The sequence below is a fragment of the Scyliorhinus canicula genome, chromosome 21, assembly GCF_902713615.1.
Source record: "Scyliorhinus canicula chromosome 21, sScyCan1.1, whole genome shotgun sequence".
Taxonomy (NCBI): domain Eukaryota; kingdom Metazoa; phylum Chordata; class Chondrichthyes; order Carcharhiniformes; family Scyliorhinidae; genus Scyliorhinus; species Scyliorhinus canicula.
In genome coordinates, this window is record NC_052166.1 from 55,919,754 (window position 1) to 55,939,696 (window position 19,943).

The 19,943-nt window shown below is 43.0% G+C and overlaps 1 protein-coding gene across 1 annotated transcript in view; it reads left to right on the forward strand.

The window, feature by feature from the left end:
• The window catches only part of LOC119955456 (probable helicase senataxin), a 140,057-nt gene that overhangs the window by 21,923 nt on the left and 98,191 nt on the right, over nucleotides 1-19,943 (forward strand). The window contains 2 exon segments of the mRNA XM_038781647.1: nucleotides 311-376; nucleotides 1,304-1,389. Of these exon segments, the coding sequence (XP_038637575.1) occupies nucleotides 311-376; nucleotides 1,304-1,389 (152 nt within the window).

Below are 19,943 nucleotides of genomic sequence, written 5' to 3' on the forward strand. Positions count from 1 at the left end.
TTGGACTATGGGAAGAAACCGGAGCACCCGGAGGAAACCCGCGCACACACGAGGAGAACGTGCAGACTCCACACAGACAGTGACCCGAGCCGGGATTCGAACCTGAGACCCTGGAGCTGTGAAGCATTTGTGCTACCACAATGCTACCGTGCTGCCCCAAATAATGCATAATCGGGTTTTTAAGAATGCACTAAATTCATAATTGCTCTGTAACCCACTACTATATGATTGTTTTAATTTTTATGAGATATTTCGGAAAAGGATTGTTGATGAAAACTGTAGACAAAAACCCTATGTTTATATTTTGCAGGTTGTATCTGCTGGGAGTTGATGATGTTGGTGATGTGGACTGGGAGGATCTTTGCAGCGTTGTTGGGTAAACAACATGATCTTTTTTGATTTTGTACTGCAGTAACAGCTCCGAGTGGACACAATTGGCTTTGTGCTCCAAAACCTAATAGAATCGGGCAGATATGGTCGGGTAACCTTTTGGAAGTCCTGCTCTGAGCTCAGCACTCGGTGGAGTGATGCCTATTCTGTTTATTAAAGAAAATATTCCTAAGGATAAGTGTATATAATTTTTAAGAGTTTTTGCAATGGTCCAATCTCATACAACTGCATCAGAGACCTCAGTTGATGCTTCTAAGCACTTGATAGCTGCTACTGTGATTGGTGACATTATCTAAATCCCTTCTATCAGATAACTGTTATTGTTTCCAGTTACCTGTTTCTATAGTGAGTTGCCCTCTGTGATGGACTGAACATTTTAGTGCATAATTATTATTCTGTTGGCGTTCTGTTGTTACTGGTAAACTTAATTCACATGTCAAATATGTTTACAGTATCTGGCAGCACGGTGGTACAGTGGGTTAGCCCTGTTGCCTCATGGTGCCGAGATCCCAGGTTCGAATCCTGGCTCTGGGTCACTGTCCGTGTGGAGTTTGCACATTCTCCCCGTGTTTGTGTGGGTTTCGCCCCCACAACCCAAAAAAGATGTGCCGGACAGGTGGATTGGCCACACTAAATTGCCCCTTAATTGTAAAAAATTAATTGGTACTCTAAAAAAAATTTTTTACAGTGTTCACAGTATCTCATTGCTGTCTCTTAAGAGTTTGCTCAGCATTGAAAATATAAATTTATTTTCTGTTCCGATGAGTTTTGACACTCTCCGTTTTCTTGCCTGAATCTCTCAACGGAAATAAAGTTCTGTTTTTCAACAACAAATTGAATGTAATATTAGGATTTGTTTACAGGGTTAAAGAAGAGTTAATATGTACAGTTATGTCCCTGTTTCTTTTTCTAGAGATGTCCCTCCCTTATTCATTCAAAGGCTGTTATACAAATTGAAAGATCGCTATGTACCTCAATGGCCCACGAAATCCTTTGGAGGTCAGTATCCTAATTCATTGACTTTATAGTTAATAGGGGCTGGTTTAGCTCACTGAGCTAAATCGCTGGCTTTTAAAGCAGACCAAGCAGGCCAGCAGCACGGTTCGATTCCTGTACCAGCCTCCCCGGACAGGCGCCAGAATGTGGCGACTAGGGGCTTTTCACAGTAACTTCATTGAAGCCAACTTGTGACAATAAGCGATTTTCATTTCAATTCATTTCATAAATCTAGTATTACTTATTATGTTTCCATCTCACATTCGTTATGAGAACAGAGGGAGATCAGATGGTTCGACTTGTTAATGCAGGGAGTATTTGAGCCATAGGTCCCAGGTTTATTCTCTGGTTGTCTTGTTATTCAAACTCAGTTTAGGCAATACTTGGCCTTGGCATAATTGTTTCTGTATTTGGAAAGGGCTCTCATAGTATTTCTGTTATTGCTGATGATGTTGATTCACTTATCAGATGGTATGTTGTATATGAATGTGTTTAAACATAATTTAGTTTTGCAGATGTCTATTAACTTTTAATTCTCAGAAACATACCTCAGTGGATCTTAAAATGCAGAACTGGGGAAATTGTGGGGAAACAAAAATATCATCATTCACACTTTTCCAACGAGTTCTGAAACTTTACTCTGAGTTGTACTGTCTGCTTCACATCTGTAACTGAAACACGGGGAATTTATCACATTTCTGCAGGAGGAAAGCTACAAACGGCAGTTAGTTGTGTGGCTTTTGATGCTGAGTGTGTCTTGTGAGTTGTGGGTATTATTTGAACTCAAATTCAATCTCGTTCATTTGAGACATGAACCAAAAAAGGCAGCAGGAGACGGTCTGTTGAAGTAACTCCGGAAACTTTGCTTAAGACATGAATTAATACTTAAAGCATGGCAGCAAATTGACTATGCCTCTAGCTTTCTGATTTGGCTCTCTCCCCATCGCCTCTGTGGGTCTTCTGTTTCCTTGTGGACAGCGGGCTCTGCAAACTTCACTTTCAAACTTGGTGCACGCCTGGCTCACTGAAAGCTGCTGATAATTAACCCTTCCCAAACCTCAACCACAGTGTGATCAATTATGTTATTGGTCTAGGTGGGCATGATCAATTTGTAATTGGTTTCTCGGAGGGTGATGATCATCTATTGATGCCATTTCCCATAGTCCTCTGGCAGTCTAAGGTGTCAATTACTTTGGCACCATTCCTCTCAAAGTGTGTTTCTGTCACCTCTTGTTAAGATCAAAGGATGTTTTAATGGTATCTTCCTTGTTCATTTGCTTAGGATGGAGGAAGTCTGCTATCTTTATGAATAGTGCCATGAGTGTGTCGTCTTACGATTTGGTGCAAGCCCTCATTTAAATCAAACCCTTATCAGTGACTGTTTTAGAGACCCTGTCCTTTACTCTGTAAGTGATGGGGCTTCAATGTTAGAACAAAGAATAAAGTATAATGTTGCTTACAGCATTAAACTTTGTATATCTAATGCCAAAAGTTACAATGCAAATTGTAGAGTGAGAGTGAATATACAATATAAGTGCATAGCAATGGTCACTGTTTAATGTGACATTCCAAACCAGTCTCCTTGTACATTTAGTTAATACATAGTGTTGAATAATAAGGATCCAAAAAATTGTATTATTACAACTAATCACATACTGTCACAAAGTTTAACTCCGCCACAAAGTTTGATTCCAATCCAAAGTTAAAGGTAATTGCCACTTCTTGACCCTATGAGCTAAACTAATGTAAGATACAACTGCTGTTATAATTTCTTCCCTTGCACCCATAAATTCCTGCTCGCCTTTTTGCCGATATCAAATCTGAACTGCCCATTCAACCTTGAAGGCTACAAACTCATGTCAAGTGAAGCTAAGAATAATCACATGGTGCTAAAATTCACCTGAAGTTTGATCAGAATCGTAATGGTACATTGATTGATTATTACACTTTGGCAAGTCAAATTCAAAGAAGTGCTGAGGGCAATAGAATCACAAATGAAAGGGATAAAGGAGAGATGATGTTGAGAGGATTAATGGTTAGGTGTGTGGGCAAGGTCTCCCGAAACCAGCTCTAGAATGGGAGGTGCAGTTTGGATCAGCATTCAGTCACACAAAAACAGTCTTGGGCTCCGAAAAGAGGTCCAGCATGTTTGAGATATAGTGTGGTATGCATTAATTAAAGCGACAGCAGCTTTGCCTTGGGTAATATGAATGGATTTTTAAAGTTACACATTTGCAAAGGAATGTTACCTTGGAGTGTTTACACGTGGGTCTGACCAAGTAGGGCCTCTTTTCGGGGCAGCAAGGTAGCACAAGTGGATAGCACTGTCGCTTCACAGTCCCAGGTTCAGTTCCCCGCTGGGTCATTGTCTGTGCCGGGTCTGCACGTTCTCCCCGTGGGGTCTGCGTGGGTTTCCTCCGGGTGCTCCGGTTTCCTCCCATATGCAGGTTAGGTGGATTTGCCATGCTAAAATTGCCCTTGGTGTCCAAAAAGGTTAGGAGGGGTTATTGGGTTACGGGGATAGGGTGGAAGTGGGGGCTTAAGTGGGTCAGTGCAGACTCGATGTGCTGAATGGCCTCCTTCTGCACTGTATGTTCTATGGGATCTGGGGGCTGTAGGCAAGGCCAGCATTTCTTGCCTGTCCCTAATTGCCCTCGAACTGAGTGGCATTTTAAGACATTGCTGTGGATCTGGAGTCGCATGTAGGCCAGACCAGGGAAGGACAGTAGGTTTGCTTCCCTAAAGGACATTAGCGAACCATATGGGTTTTTACGACACCTCCCCTTGCCCAGCTATGTCCTGAACACCAGAAATAGGGCAAATCTAACCCAGTAAATTGTCACACCCTCGATCATCAGTAAAATGATGGGAGGGGTCATCAACAGTGCTATCAAATTGCACTTGCTTAGCAATAAACTGCTCACAGATGCTCAGTTTGGGCTCCGCTAGGGTCACTCAATTCATGACCTCATTACAGCCTTGGGTTCAAATTAAGACCAAAGAGCTGAATTCCAGAGTTAAGATGAGTGTGACTGTCCCTGGTATTAAGGCAGCATTTGACAAGCATGGCATCAAGGAGCCCTAGCAAAACTGGGGTCAACTTGAATCGGGAAAACTCTTCACTGGTTGGAGTCGTAACTGTTGTGATTGGAGGTCAATCATCTTGGTTCCAGGACATCACTGCAGGAGTTCCACAGGGTAGAATCCGAGGTCCAACCGTCTTCAGCTGCTTCATCAATGACCTTCCTTCCATCATGAGGTTAGAAGTGGGGATGCCCACTGATGACTGCACAATGTTCACCATTTGCAACTCCTGAGTTACTGAAGCAGTCCATGTTCGGTCAGCAGGACCTGGACAATATGCAGGCTTGGGCTGACAAGTGGCAAATAACATTCCCAATACACAAGTGCCAGGCAATGACCATCTCCTACAAGAGAGAATCTAACCACCACCCCTTCCCGTACCAGCCTCCCCGGACAGGCGCCGGAATGTGGCGACTAGGGGCTTTTTACAGTACCTTAATTGAAGCCTACTTGTGACAATAAGCGATTTTTATTTTCATTCATTTTTATTTTTCATTGATATTCAGTGGCATTGTCATCACAGAATTCCGTCACCATTAATCAGAAACTGAACTGGACTAGCTATATAAATACTATAGCTTCAAGAGAAGGTCGGAGACTATAAATCCCGTGGTGAGTAACTCATCTCCTGACTCCCCAAAGCCTGATCACCATCTACAAGGCACAAATCAGGAGTATAATGGAATACTCTCCACTTGCCTGGATGAGTGCAGCTCCTGCAACACGCCAGAAGTTTGACACCATCCAGGACAAAGCAGTCCACTTGATTCGCACACAACATTCATTCACTCCACTCCTGTCAGATTGGCAGCAGTCTCTACCATCTACTAGATGCACTGCAGGAACTCATTTCCTTTAACACCACCTTTCAAATCCATGACTGCTACCATCTAGAAGGACAAGGGTAGCAGATACCTGGGAATACCACCACCTGGAGGTTCCCCTCCAAGCCACTCACCATCCTGACATGGGAATATAATCACTGTTTCTTTATTGTCGCTGGGTCAAACACCTAGAACTCCCTCCCTAACAGCACTGTGGGTGTACCTGCACCTCGGGGATTGCAGCGGTTCTAGCTTGTTCTGAGCAAGAATCTAAACGGGCAGTGTTTAGGAAAATTAACATGAAACTTGGGACAGATTATGAAATAATAACAGGTGAGGCTGGCCATGCTCACCAATATGGAATACTATGTTGTATTATCATGGGGAGATGCTGGTGTAGTGATAATGTCACTAGTAATCCAGTGGCCAGTTCTGAGGAAATGGGTTTGAATCGCACCATTGCAGCTGGTGGAATTTTTTTTTTTTTTTAATGTTTTTTTTATTGAGTTTTCATATTTTATATATGACAAATTACAAGTTATTAGAGAGAGAGAAAAAAAAAAGGAAAACACAAAAATTTAACATGAATATTTACAGGTAAGCATCTTCATAACAATAATTGTGGCCGCCCCCTTTAGCCAGCATACATATTTTACATTCCCCAATATGGCCGAGGCACATGTTTATAGGCATTTATTTATAGTTTGGTTTTGGGCCTTTGCTTGCCATCAAACCCCCATACCGAGCCCGTAGCCCCACCCCCCCCCCCCCCCCCCCGGCTACCTTCCCCCGATTCCCGCCCATTTTCCCCTGGTTCTTGGCCACCCGACTATTCTTCCTCATGTACGTTGGCCACAAACAGGTCCCGGAACAGTTGCATGAATGGCTCCCACGTTCTGTGGAAGCCGTCGTCCGACCCTCGGATGGCGAATTTGATTTTCTCCATTTGGAGAGATTCCGAGAGGTCGGACAGCCAGTCTGCAGCTCTGGGTGGTGCTGCTGACCGCCAGCCAAACAGGATTCTACGGCGGGCAATCAGGGAGGCAAAGGCAAGGGCGTCCGCCCTCCTCCCCAGGAATAGATCTGGCTGGTCTGAAACCCCGAAGACCGCCACTATCGGACATGGCTCCACCCTCACCCCCACCACTTTGGACATAGCCTCGAAGAAGGCTGTCCAGTACTCCACAAGTCTGGGGCAAGACCAGAACATGTGGGCGTGGTTGGCCGGGCCTCTCTGGCACCGCTCACATTTGTCCTCCACCTCCGGGAAGAACCTCCTCATACGGTTTCTCGTTAAGTGGGCTCTATGTACCACTTTTAGTTGCGTCAGGCTGAGCCTTGCGCACGTGGAGGTGGAGTTGACCCTATGCAGTGCTTCGCTCCAGAGTCCCCACCCTATCTCCATCCCCAGGTCGTCCTCCCATTTCCTTCTTGTTGCGTCCAGTACGGTGTCGTCCCTGTCTACCAGTCGGTCATACATGTCACTACAGTTCCCTTTCTCTAGGATACTTGCGTCCAGTAGGTCTTCCAATAGTGTCTGTCGTGGCGGTTGTGGGTACGTCCTTGTCTCCTTTCGTAGGAAGTTTTTGAGCTGCAGGTACCGTAGCTCGTTCCCCCCAGCTAGCTGAAATTTCTCTGTCAGTTCGTCCAGTGTTGCAATCCTGTCGTCCGTGTATAGGTCCCTGACTCAGTGTCCCCCCGTCCTGCCTCCACCTTTTGAAGGTGGCGTCGGTCAGTGCTGGTTTGAACCTATGGTTGTTGCAGATGGGAGCCTTGTCCGACATTTTGTACAGGCCAAATTGCTGCCGCAGTTGGTTCCAGGATTGGAGGGTGGCTGTCACCACTGGGCTGGTGGAGTGTTTTTTGGGTGGGGATGGGAGTGCTACCGTGGCGAGGGCCCGGAGGGAGGTTCCCATGCAGGAGGCCTCCTCCGCACGCACCCACTCGGCTTCTGGCTTCTGGATCCATCCCCTTACTCGCTCGGCTGTTGCCGCCCAGTGGTAGAATTGTAGATTCGGGAGGGCTAGCCCCCCCCTGGATTTTGTTTTTTGTATGACCTTCTTTGGGATCCTAGCACTTTTACCCCCCCCATACGAACGCCATGATATGTTTGTCCAGCGCTTTGAAAAAGGCCTTGGGGATGTAGATCGGAATGGATCTAAACAGGAAAAGGAACCTGGGCAGTACGTTCATTTTGATCGTCTGGACTCTCCCCGCGAGGGAGAGCGGGAGTGTGTTCCATCTTTGCAGGTCCTTTTTAACTTCCTCCGTCAGGCTGGTGAGGTTCCATTTGTGGACCCCTTTCCAGTCATGGGCTATTTGGATCCCCAGGTAGCGGAATTTATTTCGGGCTTGTTTGAACGGCAGGCCCTTTAGTGCTGCCCCCCCCCCCCCCTTGCGGGTGTACTGGGAAGATCTCACTTTTGCTCATGTTGAGTTTGTAGCCCGAGAAGGCTCCAAACTCTTTCAGGAGCGCTATGATTCCGTCCATGCTGCTTTGTGGGTCCGAGATATAGAGGAGCAGATCATCCGCATAGAGTGAGACTCTGTGCTCTCTACCTCCCCTTCGGATCCCCCTCCAATTTTTTGCTGCCCTGAGCGTGATTGCTAGCGGTTCGATTGCTAGTGCGAACAGCAGCGGGGACAGTGGGCACAGTGGGCATCCTTGTCTGGTGCCCCTGTGCAGCTGGAAGTATTGGGAGTTGGTATTGTTGGTCCGTACACTCGCCATGGGAGCGTTGTATAGGAGCTTTACCCAAGAGGTGAACCCTGTTCCAAGCCCGAACCGCTCCAGTACCTCTATGAGGTATTTCCATTCGACTCTGTCGAAGGCCTTTTCTGCGTCCAGGGAGACGATCACCTCTTGTGTTCTCTCCCCGGAGGGGGTCATTATCACGTTCAGCAGGCGCCTGATGTTCGCGGTAAGCTGTCTACCTTTGACGAAGCCCGTCTGGTCCTCTGTGACCACCTCAGGTACACAGTCTTCTAGCCTTTTGGCTAGGATTTTGGCCAGTATTTTGGCGTCTGCGTTCAGCAGAGATATGGGTCTGTATGACCCACATTCCGTTGGGTCTTTGTCTTTCTTAGGTATCAGCGAGATTGAGTAGCTGGTGGAATTTGAATTGAATTAATAAATCTGCAATATAAATCCAGTCTCAGTAATGACCATGAAATTATCATTGAACAGAACCACAGTTATGTGGTTGATTGCCCTCCAAAATGGCCTAATCGCTCACTCAGTTCAAGACCAATTAGCTATGGGCAACAAATGCTTGTCTTGCCAGCGATGTCCATACCCTAGGGAAAAAAAAGTGCATTAGACAGCAACTCTTACCGTTTGCACGTGCACAGTAAAACACAAATCAGGAAGAGTCATCTCAGTTGCCTGCTCCTGCACAAGCTGCACTGCACCTGTATCTCACTCTTACATTCAGCATCAAAACATATACTCACTTGACACTAAACAGTAGTTGAAGTTATTGACAACGTAAGTCTCAATTACTACCAAAGAACCTCTTTGCTATTATTTTGATCCCAGACCAGACCCCCAACAGTGGCTAGGGTACTGGACCAAAACCCCAAAAGTTTATTTTATTTTGTAAGACTGTGTGGAAAGAATGATTCGCTCCAGTAGTGATGGCATGAAGAAATAGGGCTTTGGTATTTATTAAACAAACTTTATTATGAATACAATATTAAACTCTTTAACTTCACACACAAAAAGAAAAACCATCTTTCTAATGCCCCTTGTGATTCCGGATGATATGCCGTTGAGTTAAATTGCTTTATTCCAAAGCTATCCGTAACTTCCTTGATTCTTCGACATAAAATTGGATCCCTGATCTGAGAATTTATATTGGTAGTTATCTCTAGTAAAAGAAATTTGGTTAACACCTCTGCAACCCTCTTAGCTGTAATGTTTCTTAATGGAATTGCCTCTGAAAATCTAGTAGAGACATCCATTATGGTCATTTTGGCTTTAGACAGGGGTCCCATGCAATCAATTAGGACCCTATTCCCGTAACAGCCTCCTCGAACAGGCACCGGAATGTGGCGACTAGGGGCTTTTCACAGTAACTTCATTTGAAGCCTACTCGTGACAATAAGCGATTTTCATTTTCATTGCATTTCATTAAAAGTGTCCTCAATGCTGAAATGGGTATTACACATGCTAGTTAGATTACCACCTGAGGTTTCTCTATTACCAGACATGCACGGCAAAATGTAACTACATTCTTATGCAGTTCAGGGCAATAAAAATATTTTTGTATTGTTGCTTTACTCCTAAATGACTCCCTACTGGAACATCATGCGGTACCCGCAAAGCCCCTTGTCTGTAACCCACCGGTAATACCCCTTGAACCTCTGCATATTTCTAATCTGCTTGAATATGTAACAGTCTCCATTTTCACAATACATCATTTCTAATGTAATAACACTCTGGTATACATTTAGATTCCATTTCTATATATGCTTTCTGCTACAACTGCTTTATCTCTGAATCTTTCTGTTGTAATTCAACCAACTTGCTTAAATTAAAGATATCCGTTTCATCTACTCTTCTTTACCAACCATCTGATCAAACATGGTTTCTGACAACAGAACCTCAGCCTCCCTATCGATACTCCAAGTTCTCTTCCTCCTGTCTCAACCTGTGGCTTTGTGATCTTGTTACCAAACGATCAGGAAACACTCCCGGTGTAGTAATCCACGGGAGGCAGGAGTTCCGTCACCATACCAATATTTATTTACAATAACAATATTACAGGAGCAGCTACAAACAGTGCTGCTAGCAGTCCAGTCAACTTAAGACTGGCTCACAAAGCCTACACAGCTGCTTATATGGGCCCCCTCAATGAGCTATCATTGAGGGAGCTCATACTCCAATTGGCCAACCAATAAAGCCAATTGGAGTTCATTACACCCGGATAGACTTCTTTCAACAAAGTCTCTTTGACTTTCAACTGGCTTTTCAACCACAGTAGACGGCACTCCCACCTGTGATCCAGCTGTATTATTACCCAAGATATATTGTACCCCTGAAAAAGGTAATTTTTCTCTTACTCCAACTACCACTTAACTTTTCACCGGACTCTAACCTTATCTTAAATACTGCTGTCATCATTAATTCCACATATTACCACCTTTACTGGCAATACTCCTTCCAAACTACATATCTTCTCACTCACCTTTAAAAGTTGACTTACTCCTGTGTCACTTAAGATCTTAATCTCCTCACCTACTTCACATGAGTAAACCGTACCCTCACAAATAAAATCCATAAAAAGTTGTGGTACCTGCTATCAACCAACCTCTGAACAGGTTGTATATTCCGTTACCCCTCTTCCACTGGGACAATGGTTTTTCTTCCCACTTTAATAAACTCCAGGCTTATCCTGTTTTAATGAGTCTGTCTTCCCAGTGCTTTTCTTAAGCTACCAACACTGCAACTTCACATGCCCAACTTTATTACAATAGAAACACTTGAGTTGTCTTATCCCTCTACCAGTATCATAGGTTTCCTTTTTACTTTGAGGCACTCTCCTTAACGTCACCAACTAAACCTCCTGTGCTTTGGCCACCTGTGAATTTCTTATTTTCCCAGTTTCTATCCTGCACAGATTGAAGTTGAAAACCAAACCTTACTTTGTGAACCAATTCAAAATGATCTACCATTTCTGCTGTCAGTCTACTGGTTTTAACTCTTGCTCTTCCACTTGAGCTTTCACTACTATGGAAGTGAATCTTCAAATTCCTCCAAAATAATTGTTTCTCTAAGAGCGTCATACCTGTGGTCTATTTTTAATGCTCTTGTCCACCTACCAAAATTATTTTGTTAATTATTTTTGAATTATGTACATCTGACCTGGTTCTTTCCTTCGATTTCTAAACTTTTGTCTGTAGGTTTCTGGCACTAGTTCATACACACTCTAGACGTTTTTTCTCACATCATAATCTCTAGATACCTCCTGATAGTGATGCAAACTCTTCACTGGCTCTACTACCAACTTTGTTTGAACCAACACTACCCACATGGTCTTTGGCCAATTAAATTGTTTAGCCATTTTCTCAAATGAGATGAAAATGGCTTCCACATATTTCTCATCAAATCTTGGCAATGCTTGAATATATTTAAACATATCCCTACTAGGATGTATTTCTTCTTCCTCTAGACCTTCCTCAGCTTCTGCCTTTAACTTCAACCTTTTTGTTCTCCTTTCTTTCCTTACCCCTTTCTTCCTTTGCTAATCTTCTAATGTCTACCTCAAAGGTCCTCCTTTCCATTTCCTTTTGAAAAGCCCTCTCTTTTGCCTTCTGCCATTGCTAATCTCTCATTTTCTTTGCTTCTATTTCCGATTTTTTCACTTCTATTTGTAATTGAATTCTAGCTAATTGTAATAATTTGGGCTGTAACTCTGGCAAATTTTAAAATTGAGCTGTGCCTTGAACTATCTCTATCTTCCTTGCCACTTTAACTGCAGCTTCTCTGCCAAACCCCAAAACTTTGCTATCATCCCCCTTTTGTAAAGCATCTTGAGTAATCTCTTCCACACCAGGAAAATCTTTGCAATTGAAAGAGCCAGTCACTCCATATTTAAATTTCAAAACCTGAAATAATGCAATTGTTCCACACACACACTGACTGTCTTTAAGTTCAATAACTGGGTAGCATGGTGGTTAGCATAAATGCTTCACAGCTCCAGGGTCCCAGGTTCAGTTCCCAGCTGGGTCACTGTCTGTCTGTGTGGAGTCTGCACGTCCTCCCCGTGTGTGCGTGGGTTTCCTCCGGGTACTCCGGTTTCCTCCCACAGTCCAAAAGATGTGCGGGTTAGGTGGATTGGCCATGCTAAATTGCCCTTCGTGTCCTAAAAAATAAGGTTAATGGGGGGGGGGGTGGTAACTGCTATAGGGTGGATACGTTGGCTTGAGTAGGGTGATCATTGCCCGGCACAACATCGAGGGCCGAAGGGCCTGTTCTGTGCTGTATTGTTCTAGAAAACCCCAATCCAAACAAGGAATTATACTTAAGATTCCGAATGACCTCAACTGTGGTTAGGATACTGGACCGAAACCCCCATGTATTAATTTATTTTGTAAAACTGTGTGGAAAGAATGATTCGTCCCAGGAGCGATTGTATGAAGAAATGGGGATTTGGTATATTTTTTTAACTAAACTTTATTATGAATACAGTATTAAACTCTTAACTTCACCCAAAACGAACAGCTTACACTATTACTCAATTCCCCATCAAGCAACAAGAAGAGATACGTCTCTCAACCCATCTTAAAATCAGCATGGCATAGAGTGATACTTGCTTTACAGAACAGATTATAGCTCCTGTTAATTAATTCAGACTCTGGCTGCATGTCTTTAAAAAGCTGGTTCATCGAGCATTCTTCGGCTTCTTCCTTGTCCTCAAACAAGACTGCTCTGCTTTAAATATTACTTTTTTTTATAACTATCCTACTGGGAGAGAAAACTGCCTTTACTTGTGGTCAAAACAAAGGTTGCCAGATGAGACCAACTCTTCTCCAAAGCTTTCTCAAAATATATCTCGGAATGCATTAGCTCCACCCAGAAATAATATCAGTTCCCCAAGCTGAGAAACAAATTAACTTGTAAGGCAAAAAGCACATTAACTCCCGTGGAACTTTGCCCAGTGAAACCACAGTCCATTAGCAGACTAAAAAACACATTCCCCTGGTCAATGTCACCTTCTGGTTCCTAAAATCTCCTAGGCACTGCAAACCAAATCCTTTTTAAAAACATGACCACTGCAGTCAAACAAACTATAACCCCAGGCTTTTGACTCTTAAATCGTCCCCAATATTCAGAATCCAATATTCGTCTAATCCTCCATTCGTCAGTTTTGAAAATTTACTTGTACACAAAGTGTCTCTTCCTTCAGACATTAAATCATTGATGGAGGTTTAAAAATGTAAACTCTCTTAATCCCACCTTTCTTTCATCTTGCTTTGATATACTATTTTTAAATGGAGTTAAGTACTGTATTCTAATTTGAACTTCCTGGTTTAGGCTATGTGTCTCGGTAAAGATTCTTCAATCTGAAGAGATGCCGTTGCTTGCCCTACTCATAGATCCCACGTGGAGAGCACTGCACTGAATCAGCCAGAAAAAAAAAATCAGTGGGCAGTTGGTGTACTTTTATTGAACAAGTGCAGTTTGTTAGTAGGGCACAAGCTATATGTGTTTCTTGAGGGTACAATATGACTTTCAGTAAATATGACAGCACTTTGTGTATCTCTGTGCATGAGATGTCTATTTAACACCAATACTTAGCTTGCCCTAACTTCCTTGGTCGCAAATCCTGAAAATTGCATGTAGGCTTCTGAATTTTGGAATCCTACATTTCATTCTATTCACTCTATTTCACTTTAATATTAAATAAATGTCTGGTGTAATATTAAATAAATGTCTGGTGTGTCTGAAATTGTATCAGAATTCAGGATTTTTTTGCTGGTTTGAAACTTCCCCTTGTGTTGCTAGAAAAAGTGGGAGGCATTACCGTTACTACTGTTGCTCTCCTGCATGTTTATATTTATTCAACAGTTCACTGCTAACTGTTTTCAAAAGTAATTGCATGTGGAAATGCAAATTGGTTAAAAAGGTTTGTGACCACATGGGTTAAAATAAAGTCCACATCCAAGTGCTCATGTGACTCTAGATTGATTTGTATTTTAACGAGTTTGGTTGGTTGAGTGTAGAAAATAGATCATTGATTTACATTAAATTTGAATTCTAAACAGCATGCTGGCAAATCCAGCACTACAGCATAAATATTACATTGTTTTGCAAATCCTGGTGAAATGGCAATCTCATGCTTCTTTGCAAATTGTGTAAGGGAAGCAGTTATTACATTAGGGTAAACTTTTTTTTTATATTTATTTTGTGAAGCCCACAACTAAATTGTTCATGACTATTTAAATTAGAGTTTATTTATAATTTTAAAAGGGATAGTAACCTAAATAATGCTGTGTAGTAAAAGTCAAATCTAACTTTAACATTTTATAGAAATTGTGGACTTTCTGTATGAACATATAATTCCAAAATTTGAAGCAATGATGGAGAAACAGGTTGGCCCAGGTGATTGGATTGGAGCAGATGATCTTTCTCGACCACAGCAACATGAGTTCAAATTAATTGATATATTTGATGACTATGATGATGAGGAAGATGAAATTGAGAAAATGCAATCACGGGGGAACTTACTGGAACCCTCGCAGCAAATTTAAGTTGGAGAAATGATCTGAAAATGTGATTCCCCAACCCACCATGAACTTATGTGCTTTGTGATCACACTAATGATACAATTTTGAATGCAATACTGACTGCAAAAACATTGACATTCACATTGTGATCTCTGGAGACTTCTGGGTTTTTAATATTCGACAGTTGTGTGCAAGGCTGTTCTTTTTATTCTTTAATGGATGTTGGCATTTGTGGATTAGTTGCCCATCTCTAATTTATACCAAATGTTAATTGTTTTAAGATGTGCAGCAATAATATGAAAATAAAAATCCTCCGTCTCTGCTCATGAACAATTCAAACCACACTGAGAAGCATGACACAAATAAACACTTTTGCACCTTTCATTATATCATTGTATGAACTGCTAATGATGGTAATGGTTGACTTGTATAAATGTTTTTAAAATTGTCAACTTTATTTCGCTTGAAAAAAACATGTTTTGTGTAAATAGAAAATTAAAATGTTGTGGGTATTTGGAAATCTTAAATAAAAAAAATTGCTGTAGATATGCAGTTGGTATGACAGCATCTGTGGCGAGGGAAACATTAATTCTGTTTCTATCTTCTCGGGTGCTGGCAGATCTGTTGAGTTTTTCCAGTATTTTATTTTTCAGTGCTTATGATGTTCATCTTGATATCTTACAAACGGGAAGGAAGGAGGCTTTCTTGGAAAGTCAACATGAAATGTGTTCCCTGCTATTCAAACTTGGCTGAATGTTTACATATGAACAAGAAACAGGAGCAGGCCATTTGGTCCCTTCAGCCTGCTCTGCCATTTAATAAGACCATGGCTGATCTGATCGTAATCTCAACTCTGCATTCTGCCAACCCCCGATAACCTATCACCACTTTGTTCACCAAGAATCTGTGCACCTTTGCCCCCAAAATAGTTAAAGACTCTGCTTCCACCAACTTCTCAGGAAGAGAGTTCCAAAGATTCACAGGGAAAATATTTTGCCTTGCCTCTGTTTTAAATAGGCATTTTTAAGTTAAACGGAGCCCCTAGTTCTAGATCTGTGTTGGTGATTTGTTTACATGGACAATCAAAAAGGCTTGTGGAATATTGGCCATTATCACAAGGAAGATGGAATACAAAAATTAGTAAGTGATGCTTCTTCATCAGAGCTCCCTTGGAGGGAGTGCAACATAGGTTTACAAGAACGATACCTGGACTTCAGGGGTTAGGTTTCGAGGAGAGATTATACAAATTGGGCCTTTTTTCTCTCAAATTTAGCCTGTTAAAGGGTGATCCGATCAAAGTATTTAAAATATTAACAGGAAAAGGGAAACTGCTCTGCTGGTTGGACATTCTAGAACTAGGGGGCATTGTCTAAAAATTAGGGCCAGACCATTCAGATGAGATCTTAGGAAGCACTTCTACACACAAAGGGTGGAGAGGTTTGGAACTCTCTTCCATAAATGGCAATTGGTGTTAGATCTGTTGTTAATTTTAAATCTGAGATCTATAGGGGGTGATATTTTGGTCCTGCCCAAAACTGGAGAGGTATTGGAGGGAGGTCTTAGGGTAATATCGAGTGTGGTGTATGTGAGACTCAAATCGGGTCCCCTAGAAGCCATATTCGGGGTGTCGGATCGGCCGGGGTGGTAGTAGGTACAGAGGCAGATGTCTTGGCCTTCGCCTCGCTGATTGCCCAAAGGCGGATTTTGTTGGGGTGGAGGTCGGCTTCTCCGCCCTATGCCTCGGCGTGGGGGGGGGGGGGGGGGGGACCTGCTGGAGTTCTCAACACTTGAGAAAGTAAAGTTCAAGTTGGGGGGGGGGGGGGTGGAAGGGTTCTACAACTCATGGGCCTTGTTCATCATGCATTTTCACGAATTGGATGACATTGAACATTGCATTGGGGGGGGGGGGGGGGTTTGGAATGTATAAATTAATGATTTTTTTCATTTTTTGTATTTGTATTCAAAGTGTTGGGAGCTGTTTGAGGGTGGGTGGGATGAGGGGATTTTTGACTAGGAGATTGCCATTGTATTTGTTGTTAATAATTATTTGTTGTAAATATGAAAATGTGGAAAAGGAGAATAAAAATATTTTTAAAAGAAAAGTTGCACAGGATCAAAAACCGTTACACTCTTAAAACCACAAGCATAACTCCATGTGATAATCACCCGTGTTAGTGCAATTTGACATGAGAGGTTATTCTCAGATTTCATACTGTTGGCTCTCCCGACAATTCAGATTGCAAGTTTCGGGGCATTATTTAGAGTTTATTACAACACCGTAATAACCAGTATTTTCCTTTTGTTCTATATCTAATCTTCAGTTGTGGAGTGGCTATCTGAGAAGGATGTGTTTTATCAGATCCTTGCCCACTTTAGCACCTAGCCACTTGTCCACCAATCATTCCAGATGGACTGAGTTTGAATGGGAAGTGCAAATAACCACAAGTCATGGGCAAGTCAAAAATATGATTGTGGGCCTAGGCAAAATGTTGACAATACAATCATCCTATGAGTGTTTGATGTCCCCAGTGTTGAGGAATCTTCACCATGGTAAAAAGAAGGTACAGTTTTGAGGATGCAAATTGGAGAAAATAGCTTTACATCATTGAATTACATGAAGGAACATCAAAATTGATAAAGCAAATTACTGGGGTTGCTGGAATCTGAAACGGAAGTGGAAAATGCTGGAAAATCTCAGCAGGTCTTATAGCATCGGTGGAGAGAGAAAGGAGACGTTTCGAGACTGGATGACTCTTCGTCAGGCGTCAAAATAGATTACCTGGTCATTATCAAGCTGTTATTTTGAGACCTTGCTATGCACAAATCGGTTGCTATGTTTCTTACATTACAACAGTGGTATTACATTACATGCTGTCACAGAACCTTAAAATCTTTACAACGCAAAAGAAGGCCATTTTGCCCATGGAGTCAGCACTGGCTCTCTGAAAGGGCATTCTACCTAGTCCCACTCTCCTGCCTTATCCTTGTATCCGTGCAATTTATTTTAGATAGCAACCCAGCTTTTGAGTAACTCAATCAAACCTGCCTCCCCCACCCTCTCGGGAAGCTCATTCCAGACTCAAACCACCCTCTGGGTGAAAGTATTCTTCCTCACATCACTTCTACAGTGTAAAGTGTTTAGGGATGTGCTGAGGTTGTGAAAAATGTTAACTAAATGCAAGTCTTTCTTACCCCTCACCTCTCGATTTGACTATTCCAATGCTTTCCTGGCCAGGCTCCATCTGCCACCCTCCATAAACTGGAGCCCGTTCAACACACTGTCGCTCGTGTCAAGTCTCGTTTCCCCAAGATCCATGTGCTTATTACCACAGGGCTAAATCGCTGGCTTTGAAAGCAGACCAAGTCAGGCCAGCAGCATGGTTCAATTCCCGTACCAGCCTCCCCAAACAGGTGCCGGAATGTGGCGACTAGGGGCTTTTCACAGTAACTTAATTTGAAGCCTACTTGTGACAAGCGATTTTCATTTCATTACTGATTTGCATTGATTCCCAGTCCATAAATGGGCCAAGTGTACGATGAGGGGAAAGGAGGTGTTAATGGTAGAATAATAAACTGCTGCCTGAAGCAAAAAAAGAAAAACAAGCCTAAGGCTTGTTAGGAGTATAAAGACTCCCCTACCTTTGGGAAAATATGTTGACTATCTACCTTATCTAAGCCCCTCATTATTTTATAGACCTCTATAAGATCACCCATAAGCGTCCGACGCTCCAGGGAAAAATGTCCCAGTCTATCCAGCCTCTCCTTATAACTCAAACCACCAAGTCCTGGTGGCATCCTAGTAAATCTTTTCTGCGCTCTTTCTAGTTTAATAATATCCTTTCTCCAGTAGGGTGACCAGAACTGTACACAGTATTCCAAGTGTAGCCTTACTAATGTCTTGTACAACTTCAGCAAGACATCCCAACTCCTGTATTCAATGTTCTGACTAATGAAACCAAGCATGCCAAATGCCGCCTTGTCCACCTGTGACTCTACTTTGAAGGAGCTATGAATCTGTAGCTCTAAATTTGCTACAAAACTCTCCCCAACTCCCTACCATTAACTGAGTAGGTCCTGCCCCGATTCAATCTGCCAAAATGCATCACCTCACATTTATCTAAATTAAACTCCATCTGCCATTCATCAGCCCACTGGCCCAATTGACCAAAAAAAGATCCCATTGCAATCCTAAATAACCTTCTTCACTATCCACTATGCCACCAATCTTGGTGTCATCTGCAAACTTACCATGCCTCCTAAATTCTCATCCAATATCCCAAGTCATCCAATGTTTCCTACTTCTAGCAGCCTCGTCCTTCACTCTAAAAGGAATGTGCTTACCCTGAACCTTGGTTAACACACTTTTGAAAGCTTCCCACTTACCAACCGTCCCTTTGCCTGCCAACAGGCAGTTGACATTTCCCCCAATTAACTTTTGAAAGTTCCTGTCCAATGCCTTCAAAGTTGGCCTTGCCCCATTTTAGAATTTCAACTTTTGGGTCAGATGTATCATTCTCCATAGCCATCTTAAAACGAATGGAATTATGGTCATTGGTCCCAAAGTGATCCCTCACTGACACTTCTGTCACCTGCCCTTCCTTATTTCCCAAGGGGAGGTCAAGGTTTGCCCCTCGCTACTCGGGCCATCCACGCACTGAATGATAAATAATGGCTCGAACTGGGACTGGCACCCTCGCTAGTCCCTGACTTGGACTCTTGTCGTCGGCCGCGCGGCAGCAACCTTTTGAGTTTATAATAAACTGAAGTTAACCTTCATTCTCGGGTCTCCTGGATCATCATACCCCCTCTTCGTTCTAGGCCGACTGCAGTGCTCCAATGAAGCTCAACGCAAGCTGGAGGAAGAGCATCACAAGTTTCCTAGCCTCAACACTTGAGTTTGATAATTCTAAAACCGTAATCTCTGTCCTCATTGTCTTACCACTCTTCATCCGTACACACCTCCTCTAGTCACACCTTTTATTTCACAATGACCTTGCAGCCACCGACACTTTTGTCACTTAATGTCTCCCACCTTCCATCCTGTTGCAGACCCGCCCCGCCTCCTTTTTTTGCTGCTTTACCACCCGCCCCACCCTAAAAGCTATTGCACCTCTAACTTTTCCCAGTTCTGAAGAACGGTTGCACGCGGGAAGCGTTTAACTCTTTCCCTCTCCTGATAGTTTTTGTTTCATTGCAACGTCTCTGTTGCAGTGACCCTTCCTTGTTGCCTCATTGATGTGTGTGTGTGCGCGCGCAGGTTGTGAAGGTCGGCCCAGATTTTGGCGAGCCGGTGTGTCCTGTCCCTCCGCAACCGCCGTCCCATTTGAGAAAAAAAACCTCCCCCCGGCCGTACTGTTGGTTCGACGGCGTCACTTCCGGTGGCGGGTCCTCCGCGAGAATCGAAAGTTTTGGTCGAAG